At 28.0% G+C, this 14,061-nt stretch overlaps 1 protein-coding gene across 1 annotated transcript in view; it reads right to left on the bottom strand.

Moving 5' to 3' along the window:
- The window catches only part of LOC107452507 (vacuolar protein sorting 13B), a 175,474-nt gene that overhangs the window by 111,374 nt on the left and 50,039 nt on the right, over positions 1–14,061 (bottom strand). The window contains exons 12-15 of the mRNA XM_071187283.1: positions 12,648–12,764; positions 10,103–10,258; positions 3,886–4,032; positions 649–812 (exon numbers count right to left, since the gene is read on the bottom strand). Of these exons, the coding sequence (XP_071043384.1) occupies positions 649–812; positions 3,886–4,032; positions 10,103–10,258; positions 12,648–12,764 (584 nt within the window). The remainder of the gene's footprint in view (positions 1–648; positions 813–3,885; positions 4,033–10,102; positions 10,259–12,647; positions 12,765–14,061) is intronic.

Raw genomic sequence — 14,061 nt, 5'->3', positions numbered from 1 at the left:
ATTAATATTTTGCTTCAGAACTTGTATCAAAACATCTTCTTTTTCTAATCAGATTCCACTCAGCTCTCCAGGTCTTAGCCCTCTCTTTTTCACCTCTGTCCTGCCTATCTTTTCAGGTTTCTTCTCCTTACCCCAAAATTGGCAGACCAAAACTGCTTATTTTATTCATAGAGAGGTTATCTCAAACAGTCAAACAGTTTGGGCAGAAATAGGCTGACTGATACTCATAAAAAGGAAAGGTTGTAGCAACAATACACTTTCCTTATAGTGAATTTCGGATGACACAATCATTTTAGTTGAAAAACGCAGGCAAGTGAACAAAACTGTTCCTGGTTTCTTAGTTACCGGATAAAAAGTTTTGTACTGAAGTATTAGTCGTAACAATATTTGAAGCTTCGTTACAATATAGAAAGCAATGAATTCCCATCTAAGTGAAAATTTTTTTGGGATTATTAACTTATTTTTTTAATGTTTGTTGTTATAATTCTTTAAATTACCTTAAAATATTGTTAAAATCTAGCTATTCTTTTGTCTTGTTAAGTCATCAAAAATTTAAAAGTCAATGTGATTTAAAGAACACACTTTTTAAAAGCAATTTTATAAAATAAAATTAATGTTTTTTTGTATGATTTAATAGTTCATACTTACTTCAACAAGTAGATACGAAAAATTGGAACTATGTTTAGCAAAAATACTTTCCACGTATTCACGAAAACTTATTTCCTTTGCTTTATCAAATACAGCAAAATTTGATTTACTAAATGAAAGACTGGCAGAAGGTTCATGAGTTAAGCTGCTACAAGTTGAAGCCTCTATGAAATAATAAAAATAATTCATTTAACATCATATTACATAGGACTAATGTTAGTAAAGTTAGTACTAGAGAAATCAATATTAGGGTTGATAGAACATGATGAAACAACTCTTTTTTTCAAAATACATAGTGATTATGCACCTTAACTGGGAAATTGGCTGAGAAAAAATACAATTAAATCCTCTGTTGGAAATAAAATGAGTTAAGTTAATCTAATCAAATTTCGATTAGATTACATAAAAGAATAAAATTCATTTAATTTTTCTGATGCTTCTTACACTATTGTTTGAATGAGTTGAGAATGAGGTTATGTCTTTGTAATATTTTCATATTAAGAGTTAGTTCTATGTATTTTGCCGCTTCATGTGCCGGTAATAAAACTTTTAAATTTTTTTTCAAATTTTCCATTTTAATCTCACTATGTGTATGCACAGTCAGCAAAAAAAGAATATAACCCTAAATAACTTTCGTTCTGATGATCGGATTTTCACGTACTAAGTGTTAATCTTAATGGTTCCTGAGGGTGACCTCAAATATGCAAATTATTTAGAGTTAACTATTTATTAAGTTACGAAATCGGACACAAAAACGTACTTTCCTTGAATTAACATATTTTTTCACATATTTAGATTCTTAACCTTCAAAATATAGGGGGTAGCCCTAATCTTCAAAATATGGTTTCAATAGTTTGGTCAGGAGAGCGATTTAAAGTGTGGTATCCTTAATTATAATTTTACTTTCTGCATTTTAAGTCAAATTTTCAAAACTAATTAAGCAATTAAAAAAAAAAATTTCACCCACTTATAAAACCCATTTACACAAAGATAATTTCATGCAAAAATAATTTTTAATAATTATTTATAATTTTTCCTTATTTAATCTAATTGTGGATGAAAAAACTTCCAATTATGAGGTATAAATTTTTTTATACCATAATCTACATATTTTTCCATTACAAAATTTAAAGTTTCAGCAGTTTTTATTTGGTAGAAGCTGAGAAAATTAAAATTAATTATTTTTAAGAAAATAATTTGGCGATAATGAAAAAAATATTTACAAGGTGCGGTTAATATTTAAATGGGGTTAACTCATGAAGAACTTTACTTACGCGCACATGAGTAAAGTTTCATTAATATTTTTTTCGCTAATAACCATTGCTAATCCTTTTTTTAAAATTATAATATACGATATTTCTTTTTTAGTCATCTAAAAATTTATTCATAATTTAATAAAGAGATATGAATAAAACATATGGAATAAAAACATTTTATTCAACGAATGTTGAGCGTTATAAAAGCATGTTTCTGATAGAACATCATTACACACCAGTTTTTTTAATTTTATTTTTTCGTTTGTTCTTTCAATATGTGATACAATTCCAATAATAAACAAACCTATGCATATATTTGGAATAATATGTTTATCAATTTCTTCAATGTATTTTTTATAATACATATACCAATATATATTTTAATGTTGATTAATAGGAATACGTAGACAACATCTTAAAATTTCTTAACATCTCATACATCATCTTAATCTTAAAATAAATTTGTTAATTACCTGTCCACGGTTTGGTAGAATTATTTTACCAACTATTTAATTAAATTTTAACAGTCCTTAAAATCTTGTCCTTTACTCTACCACGTATACTATTTTGCCATTAACATACTAATCAATTGTTCTAGTACTTTAATTTGTGTTTTCCTTTAAAGTAAAATACATTTTTAAATTATTTTAAAGTTTTTATTGAAAGAAAACTTTAGAATTATTTCCAGCTAGCTGAGAATTACATCTTGCTAAGAAATTTAAAATATTTTGTTGATACAAATTATTCGATGCAAAACAGCTGACTATTTACAAAGCATATTATTTTTTTGTAAAATGAAGATAATGTAATAAATTATTAAATGTCTTTTTTTATCGTTTTTTATTTAATTGAGTAATGAAAAGTAAATGCATATGTGTGCACAACAAAAAATACAACAGTTTGCTTTGCTTTTTAAATTAGCAAAAAATTATGGACATAGAATTTTATTTTGATGTTCAAAGTTATTCTTGTCCTCTAACTTCAAGAAAGTTGCTCTTTTAAAAAGGATAATGTTAAAAAAAATTGCTTAAAAAAGTTTTTAATATTATTTTTCCACTTTGAGTATTGTCCTAATATAGCACAAGAATATTGCTATTTAAGGACAATGCTCAATATACTTTATTTTGTTAAAAAGCTACTAAAATAGAAAATTGTAAAAAGATTCCAAAACCGTGCTATTTTTAGAATCATTATTTCAAAAATTGCTCTTTTTCTAACATTAGGCTTTTTTTCTACTTAAAAACCCATAATAATAGTTTTAAAATAAGTTTTGAAGAAATGATGAATACAAATTTCTTCGAATCTTTTGTAATAAGGAAACAAGAATATTAATGATTCATTGATAATTGCTTAATTGAACCGGAGTAGCTAATTTTTTTTAAATATTCGGCCTTGCAACTATTTCACTCTGATTCTTTGGCCTAGGGGTTATTTCATGCATGTCATTCAACTTTGAAATTTCAAATATAAAATGCAAAAATTGGAAGAATGCATAAGATGGCTTCAATCAATAATAAAAAAAGGACAAAATCGTTGACAAAAAAGTTATCTCATGAGAAGAATGTCAGAGTTCAAAAAGTATTGTAAAAACTGTAACAATTGCTACTCTTGTTTAATTAGGGTATTATAAACTTATATTTTCCTTTTTTAAACTTATATTTTTCAATAAACTAACAAAATGAGTGCGTAAATAATATCCATTCTTTTTAAGCCTTCACAAACTATAAATGCTCAAACATGCTGTACCATGACAGCTTCACTTGCAAATGGTCAAAAACATACTAATTCTTATCATGCCCTGCGGCGAACTACGAAGTTTGAAATTCATTATGTAAACAGTTCAAAAGTTATAACCGTTTTATTTCATATAGTTCAATTGCCCCCTTGTAATAATTAAAGTCAGATATGTTAAAATATTTCAACTAAGTTCACATTTGATTCCTTTTGATACAAAAATTTTAAAAAACAAAATTAAACATACCATCTAACTCAACTGAGCTTGTAGAGGTAGCTTCTAAATCTACTGCCATATTAATCAATGAAAGCACATCATGATCAAGCCAAGAGAATAAAGCTGGCTCAAAGCATGCTGCTGAACCACTAATTCGTACAATGCATAATGATGGGTCTGAAAACAAATACAAAAAATAATAATATTAAGTATATAGATGATTTAATTTATTATTTTATTAGGGAATTATATTTACCAACAACAATTTGATATTTAAGAAATTAAAAATAAGGGTTATCAGTTTCATGATTAGGTTAAAAAAAAATTTTAAATTTAATATATGAGATATTTTTCTTATTAAAAATTAACAATCAATACAGAAAAACAGTATATAACTAATTTTCCTGTTAACTAGGATTCGTAAAAACTGGAAGAGACATATTTGGTAGAGGGCTTTCATACACTTCAGAGGGATCGATCTGCATGATTTCAGTTTCTGTTAACAATTAGTTTTTTATGAGATAGGATTGTTAACTTTTTGCTCAATTCCCAACCTGGAGGGCCAGGGTGTTATTCTTAGTCAGGTGTCTTCCTACTGATCTGTCTGGTTTGGGAGGTCCTACCAGGAACATGTTGAAATTAAACCAGAAAATTGGGATCATTATGAGAGGAAAAAAAGAAAGTAAGATGCAAGACAAGAAAAAGGAAATATTATGAAGGCCACATCAGCAGAAGCAGTCAGAAACAACGACTCAAAAAAGTTTTAAGACATCACTTACAAAATTAATGGAAAGAGATAAGCAATTAAAAGGCCAATTAAGAACAAACGAGGCTTAAAACTTAAATCAAATGAATGGCTTTGCAAAAAGTGGGTTAATCATTTTCAGGAAACCTTAAACAGACCAAATCCTGCTATTTTGTAAGATATTCCTGAAGGAGCACCCAGACAATTAGACATAGACACAAGTCCAATACAATAATCTACCTGGTAAACTCTTCATAGAAAATTCAAAAACTGCTATCAAAGCTTTAACTGATCTGTTAAAGCTTAAGCGACAAAGAGTGAAGAGTGGCCTAATGATAGTGAAAAAGGTCTGCTGATATAACTACCAAAAAAAGGTGAATTGAAGATAAGTGATAACCAGAGAGGAATCACTTTGTTAAATGTATGTACCGTATTTTTCGGTGAAAGAGCCGCACATCGATAAAAATGAAATTTTTTAAAAAAAGTTTCAGTAAGCGCCGCAATGACGCTACACAACGGATATCAGCATTCTTATAGAAGAGACCTTTAATATACCATTTAGAATATCTGTGTAAAAAAAATCAAATTTTCTTATACATTTCATAAAGTAAAGTTTTAATTTCTAAATTATAATAAAAAATTTCTTTTTCAGCAAAAAAAAGCAACAAAACAATATAAAATGAAGCTATTCTTACCTGTTAAAAAATAAAGTTAAGTACAACAAATAATTCTGAATGTTGAATACAACAAGATATATTAAAATACATCAAGTAACGATATTTCCAAATTATTTTTTTTTGGGGGGGGGANACAATTCATTGAAAAGTTCCCTTTTAGCAAAAAAAGCAACAAAATTATATAAAATAAAGTTGTTCTCACCAGTTGGCACCGCGCCAAAAAACAGAAGAGCAAATAATTAACAACAAAAAAATATTTATATGCTCAGCAGCTGAAATAACGCAGGACTGATTACAGAAATCCGTAAAACAATGTAATAAGAAAAACAAAATGCAAATTTATTTAAAAAAAAGATTCTAAAATAAAAAGATTTAAAAATTTATTGCAGTTAACAATTTGAGGAAAACAAATAATAACGAAACAACTAATAATATCAAAATAACTAATAATAAGAAATAACTAAGTGCGCCCCAAGAAAATTCTGAAGAAGGAATCAGTGAAGGGAAAATAAGTTTTACTTTCACAATGCCCTTTCCTTCAATGGAAATAATACAATGTGACTCAACTTATTAGAAAGAGAGAAGAAAATGTTTAAAAGAATAAGAAATAATACACCACCTCCTCCACATGTCATTTCTACTGGAGCTGTTTAGGAGAAATCAATCAGTTATTTTTAAAGGGGTTGGGGGAAAAAACGGCACTTAATCTGATCTAATTTTATTTAATTTTTTTTAAAGAAATTTCTATTGATAAGACAAAAAAAAAACCAGCTATATAGCGTTTTATTTGGAATTTTATTCTGTTGAAGTAAAGTAACTTTATCTTTTAAAATTAAAAACAGCTTGAAAAAAATAATAAATCTGTGTCAAAGGAAACATCTGTTTTTAAAGCAGTTTAAGATAAAGTGAAAAGTAAAAACACCTGCATTTCCGATGCACAAAATAAAGAAATGCAAGTTGGAAAAAAATGATCAATCAATCTTGACAGCCGTGCTTGTGCCTTACTGGTTTGTCCCCACATTTCCCTCCTCTGTTTGACTATAAATTGGCCACACCCAGTTGATATTTAAACTATCATGTGGACTACAAAATGAATTTTATCCCTTTTGGGGTTTTTAATTCGATTCATAAATTTTTATTTTGCCGCTTTTTTATTAGTTTTTTTGGTTTATAGTTAGCTTGTTTTTTTTCTTGTTATTAGTTGTTTGCTTGTTTTTTGATGTTATTCATTGTTAGTTTCTTAGCATTATTTGTTAATTTTTTTGTAGTTTTTTGTTAGTTTTTTTCTTCTGGGAAGTGAGCGTCTTTTGTTAAAACAAAATGTTTCTAAAAGAAAAAACGAGATTTATGATCTCGCTCCGAAGAAGGAACGATAATTTCTTATTCGGAGGATTCGGATCATTTCTTGAATTATTTCTCCTTCAAATTATTTCTCCGTGATTATATTATATAGATTATTATTTTAATTAATAAAATTTCTTAAGATGGGCCAGTTTTAAATTCACCCCATCATAATCAACGATCGAAACTTGATTAAATTTATTGGTTTTTCTGAAATTAGCAGTGTAATTGAATTATAGTAATATTTGGGCGTCATATTGGAATTTCTGAAAGAGATCCGAAGTTTGGTATTTCGTCAGTCCCATGAGTGCCGGATTTGGGGTTCTATTACTTCTTTTTCTGTTTACTCCAATCACAATTGCCAAGGCGCTAAGTAGATTTCTAGCTTGCGATTTTTCTTTAAGCTGTGGGTGGATACAAGATGCATACCTTTATAAATTTTCTCCTCATACGATGTTTTTTTAAATTTTTTATTTCGTTTATTTATTTTCTTGCAGGCTGCTGCCGAAAGTTTGCTAAGAATTGGCAATTGTTCTGCAGCAAATCGCGATACGGGCGAATATTTCGTCGCCTGTGTTATCAATTTTTTTTAATAGTCTTTTTCAGAAAATTATTTCATTTTAAATAACTCTCCTTAATAATTTTTTTTCTATTAAAAATATTTTCGTCGGAGGCGCTGCATGTAGGAAAAAAAAACTTTTTTTATAGCGCCGCGGCGCTTTCGCCGAAAGATACGGAAGTAAAATTTTGACTAGAACACTGCTTTAAAGAATAAAATGCAATTGACAAACGTCGGCGACCAGAACAAGCAGGTTCCAGAACTAATAGATCCTGTTTCCACTACATTGTAACATTAAGGATTATTGTCGAACAATTTAATGAATGGCAACCAACAAAATACTTAAATTTCATGAATTTTGAAAAACCTTTCAACAGTTTACATAGGAATACTCTGGAATCTGTTGAAGTTCTATGGAATTCCAGAATGTTTTGTAAACATTATCAGAAATATTTTTAAAAATTACAATATACAAGTTATCCATGCTAGTATACAATCATAATTCTTCAAAGTTGTTTTGAGTGTTAGACAGGGTTGTACACTTTCTCCATCAATCTTCTTAATTGCTATTGACTGCATTATGAAGAAAGTATCAAAGACTAAAAGGGATATAAAATGAAGCCTTGCTAAACATCTCTCTGATCTTAATTTCGCAAACGACTTATGTTTACTAACCAACACCTTTCAAGACATGCAAACAAACACAAATATTTTAAACGTAGAGGCAAAGAAAATAGGGCTCGTTATCAACTAACATAAAACTAAAATTTTGAAAATTAATCCTAAACAGTTAAATGATATATTTTTAGAAAATAACTAATTAGAGGAAGTAAACAATATTACCTATCTCAGAAGTGTAACTAATAACAAAGGAGGAACTAATAAAGATATACTAAATAGATTAAACAAAATGACAGAAGCTAAAAAATATATTAAGAACTAGAAAATTCCAAGAATTACTACTACACCTGCATATTTCATTTTCGAGTTCTAATAACGAATTTCTGATTAAAGTTTCTCTCTATGAGGGATTTGAGGTGAAACTAGAAATTTTTTGTGAATCATTTGATACAAAAAATATGTGTTTTTAATACTATTTCACAGAGATTTATTTTAAATGAAGATGTCTGAGGATCTATCAAAGAACACTATTACTTGGTGCTGCTAGTGATCTCTATAGTGTAAATTGAGTACATTAAGGTTTTGTGACTCATATTAATAATGAGTTATAGGCAGGTTGCATAAATTTATCAATCTTAAATGCCTCACAATTTACTTTTCTCTTTTACTTGATGCAGTTTAGCCCTTATGAAGAACTTACTAATGTTTCCAATAATTTCTAAATATATTTTATACCAATACTCTTGATAATAAGGAAAAATAGAATATTACTTTCAATATATTATCTTGAACTGCACATTCAATAATAAAATATTACTCTGTTATTAACACAAGGAATTAAAATATTGAGAAACCTGATCATAAGTCTTGTTCAAACAAAAATAAGTTGAGAAAAGTAGAAGTGACGATTCAATAGGTAGAGTTTTTAAACATCTGCTGTAGAAGGTACTGCTTATTGTAGAAGCGACATGTTTGATTTATTGGTCATTTATAGTTTTCTTTTTAAAAAAAGCATGCCACAATCAGTGAAAGGCATTTTATAGATTAATCAAAAGAAGATCAGTATACTGTAATTAATTATTATTTGGTTTGTTCAGCAATGTGTGTGTGTGAGTTCAAGTTACATAATACCTAATTATCTTTGAACATATACTAAAAATAAGAATTCGATCCTTAACAAGAAATAAAAAAAATGCACACCGATCCGACACAGTTTTAACATTCATCATGAATGTTATTAAATGATTATTAAATATAATACATATTTGGAAAGAGCTTAGTTGTCAGAATTTAATTAATTTACTTAAGTCGCAAATTTAACAGTACGTGTGTAACTAATTAGTTTTGATCTCCATGAGTAGAATATCAAGTTAATTGAATTATAAAATTATTTTAAATTAATTATGTTGTCTGAAAAAATAATTTATAAACAATTCATTGAACCATCTTAAAGATAAAGGATTAAGTTTAATTGACTGCTTTTGGACTAATTTCAAAGGAACAGTGTACATCTTTGAATTAATTTTGCAACCAATCACTATTTGAGACAAATACTAATTATAGTGAAAAATAAGTATGTAAAAAAAAAAAACATGTGGAAAGAGCATCCATGTGGCATAGCTATATTGAAGCTAGTAATAGAAAAAGATGATGTCATGCGGAAGTTAGAACTCATCATGTAATGTCATGCAGCTAAGCTAAACATTAGTTGAAAGAAATGACATCATTGTGTGTGAATAAATAGAAAAAAAAGAGAGAACATCTTTTTCCATGAAGGGAAGATGGAACTCTTTCATGGAAAGTGAATGGATAAGGTGAAGAAAGGCAGAGCTTAAGAAGAATGAGCTTCAGCAGCTAGTTCTTACAGTATTTGTTTCAGTTCAGATTGTAACATGTGAATGTTAAAAGAAAGTCGATTCTTTTACATACATATTAACTATGTATCACACTTAATTTCTAAGTTTACATATATTTTATCTAATTAAGTTCTGACAAGGAACAGCTCTTATATATTTGAAATTACATGCGTATTGTAACTAAAAAAAAGATTCCAAAATATTTTTACAGTCCCAATTTCATTTAAATATATCTTATTCAAACGAATCGTTAAAGAATGTGTGTCTTATATTACAAAAAAGAAGAATATTGCAGCAAAAACATCTCGCTTAGTTTTCTTCTCTATAATTACAGAAACTTTAATGCATCATTTTATTTTAAACACTTAGTTAATATAATAAGTTATAGCTTGAAAAAGAGTTCTCTAGCCAAAAAAAATTTCTAGCTCTAAAAAGAACTTGTACTTACGAGCAATTGAAGCATTATATGGAATTTGCAATAATAACTGAAAAAAATTCTCTTCTTTTGTAGTTTGAGTCACAAGATCATTAGATTGTGAAAGTACAATTCCTTCATGTATATTAGAAGTTGATTCAGGAGCATGGAGCAAAACACTAAACATATCTAAAACACAGAAATTGAAAGGCATTTTCATCAAAAATAATAATAATAAAACACTGTGAATAAGATTTTTTCCTCAACTTCAAACTAAGGTTTTCAAAAAAATGTTACTCTATAACAGGTGACCTTGGAAACTAAAGTAATAAATAATAGATTCTGGAAGTGGGCAAAATAAGTAATAGGCTTTATTCTTAATCATACTGAAAATTCCTCCACCGAAATTCATTGAAGAATATGGGTAGGTAAAAGGAGCAAACAAGAACTAGTTTTATAGCAAAATGGTTAACACAAGAATGGATTCATAAGGAGCAAAAGGAATAAATATTTGTCTGATATCAGAAAATTAACAACTGAAAGTGTAGAGTCAAAGACTTACTTCATGTAATGAGCCAGTCACACATCTGCCTAACTATCTACAATAGTTACTCTATTTTCAGACATTTTTAGATGTATGTATCAACTGTTCCATCTATCTGGTATACCTGCCATTGCCGATGGTATAAACCTCATTGATATAAATTAAATAACCAAGTATATTTTCCTATTATCTACATTCTTGGGGCAGCAGCGATAGCATATCAACATTCTTGGGGCAGCGAAAGTTAGCATAAAGCGATTTATGCTAACTTTCAAAAGAATATAAAGACTACCAATACCATCATGAAGTACCTCTACGGAGACAAAAATAGCTGTTTTTCTAGTTCTCAAGATTAAAAAGAGTAGTCTAAATAGTATCTTCAGAAATAAATAATAGTAGCCTACATCCTAACCCCTGATAATAAAAGTAACACATAAGGAAAAAAATTTGAAAAAGTAGAGATAATACACAGAGTGTTCCGCAAAGATTGCCCTTAATATGCTTTTTTAATATACTTATAACCAAAAACAAAAAGGTATACACTTTATGGATCAAAAATTATTATTAACGAAAACATTATCCAAATCTGGCAAATCTCAGTACAGGAAGGCAAATGTAATAAACAACAAGACTGGAGATTGTGTGAGGAAACAGAGAGAAGCTGAAAGACAATTAGTAGAAGCACTTCAAGCTTCAACCTCGAATTAAACCTGTTTAGATGTCCCCTCTTTCTCTACTATAATTTGTCAGTTTTCGACAGTGTTTTGTTCATCCTTTACTTAAATATTCATTTGTGACCCATCATGTTTATACTTTGTTCTCAATTTTGATAAGGATTTTTAGAATACATATTAAGTGCAGCCTTTTCAGAATACCCTATACAATACAGGGATTATATTAGAAGAAGCTTGTGAAAGGCTACCCAGTTTGAACTCCAGATAAAAAAGATTTTTTCCTATATGCTCTTTGATGCCAAATGTGTTAAGAAAAATGGTCTATTTTAAAAAATTCCCTCATACATTCCAATTGATTTCTTGGCCATTTCTGCATTACAAAGTTTTAATATGATGCTCATGAATGATGTTAGTAGGATGCATGAATTTTGAATTTGATTGAAACTCGCGACTTTTGAACTCTTTCACCCATTTAACTTGCTACGATCTCATAGTAAACCCACGTCACTTCCTGATAATTTTTCACCAATTATTTATTGTTTTTTCTGCTATTTATACGTGATTTTAAAAACTTGTACTTGACTAATTATTTCTTTGCGATTCTTAATCTGCTGATTTAATTGTTAATCTGTCATTTTCTGGTCAGTTATCTATCCTTTTATCAGACGTCCTGTAGTGGTTTTTTAAATTCTGATATTTTAGTACCATGTAATTACAACATGCAATTTTCAAATTTAAGTTATTGCATTTTGACGGACTCAAATTGTGACAATTCTATCATATATCAATATCGTTTTTGGATAGTTTTTTGACACTTATTTAGTACTTTGACCATTTCCACAAATAACTGCAAAAAAAAAAATTGATGAGGTAAATATATTTTTACAATTAATTTCCTCTAAGTGATTTACTTTTTAGAAAAATATTTATTATAGTACATATATTTATGTCATATTTGTATCTGGGTGAACAAGGGCTCATATGTTAGTAGGGTGATGTTAAAAATGTACATTTTTGCATAAAAATACTGAGCAACTTAAAATGACTCTAATATATATATTTCTCAACAGACATCATTCACAATTTTTGATATATTTTTTTTAGGGATTTGCTTTAAAAATTAATTGTAAATCAGTTAATACAAAATGATTTCTGTAAAACTTCCACCTTGTTTTAATGAATTTGACTGCATTATATATTCAACTATAGACTATTTAACTTAACATTTCTAAAATATATCTTTCACATGTATTATTTATTAAAAAAATTTAAAAAAAAAATTTTTTTTTAGATCTCATTCTGAATGAGGATTTTAGCTAGATATTCTTATTATATGATCTGCAAATGTAAGCATACTTACTTTGGTTAAAAAACTTCAAGGATAGACACTCTATCAAAAATTTCATAAAAGTTAAATCTTGTTGCCGAATATATGTAAAGAAAATATTGGTAACTTCAAGAGAAAGATAATGGAAATCTGCAAAAAATATATAGGATTTTTAACTTTGATTAAAGAAATTTGAATTATTTTAAGTTTATAAAATATACAATATTAAAGAAATTATTTACAAACTATCTTAAATTTTTAACAATATGTTGAAAAGTAATAATTTTTTAGAAGTATTCTTTGCAACAATGGCAGTAAATGCACACAAGAAAATATACCAATATGCTAACATTATTAGCAGGATGAAAAAATTTAGAAATAAAAGAGAACCCATTGTCAGCTTAAGAGACCGGTAAGATGGGCAACCAGTTAGGGGAGCGCCAAATGACAATCAGATTAAATGTTCTCACAATTTTTAATTTCCTCCTTTTTTTGCTTGAAAAATATATTTATATGGTTTTATTATTTCTTTAATTATTCTTAGGTTACCTTTCTATATGGTTAAAGTTCAATAAGTAAAAGTTTTACTTAAGATGGAAAGAATTCTATGCAGCAGAAAAGCTACATGCTTCACTTTGAATAGAAAGAGCTGTAAGTTTCACATAATATTCTCAAAAAGTAGCATAGAGTGATTGCCAGACAAAAACCGGAAGGAGGGCATTTAAAGAATGACCATGTGAACTCTTCATAGCTTCCTTTTAATTTAGTATGTTATTTCTTGCTAATTTTATGAAAACAGATGAAATTTTTTTAAAAATAAAACATTACTTTGGAATTATGGTTCACAATTTTCTTTCGCATTACTTTAACTTACAAATTAAATCATTCAAATCATTTAATTTACAAATTACAATTATTATTTTTCATCAAAGATCAAAAATAAATAAAAGAATGATTTTTTTATGCTATGTCTTGATATACATTCATTATTTTATGATATATGGACTTTTTTGCTGGATTCTATTATTATACAGTAGAGAACCAATTATCCGGGATGCTCGGGACCATCGCTATCCCGGATATCTGAATTTCCCGGTTTTCTGGATCGACCAAAAAGTGTCGTTAATCGATGTTTTATCGAACCCGAAGTACAAGGAAAAAGTGTAATGCATAAAGTAACAGAAAAAAGAAAGGTACTCCTAACTTTAAAAAGAAAAAAAAAATGGTAGAAATAAAACATTTAAAAGAATAAAAAAAATTTGCAAGTTTAGACAAGAAATTCAAGTTTAAAAAATACAAAATTCTCATATTTATTTTTTAAAAATGATTACAATTCCTAAATAAAATAATATAAACAAAACCAGTGATTAAATAACGCAATATATTTCAAACCTAATTATACGGGGGGAAACGATAAAATAAAAGGAAAATTTATTAATCTAAATAA

Source organism: Parasteatoda tepidariorum, chromosome X1 (assembly GCF_043381705.1).
Source record: "Parasteatoda tepidariorum isolate YZ-2023 chromosome X1, CAS_Ptep_4.0, whole genome shotgun sequence".
In the NCBI taxonomy this organism is placed as follows: Eukaryota; Metazoa; Arthropoda; class Arachnida; order Araneae; family Theridiidae; genus Parasteatoda; species Parasteatoda tepidariorum.
This window is presented reverse-complemented; position numbering and strand designations above follow the sequence as displayed.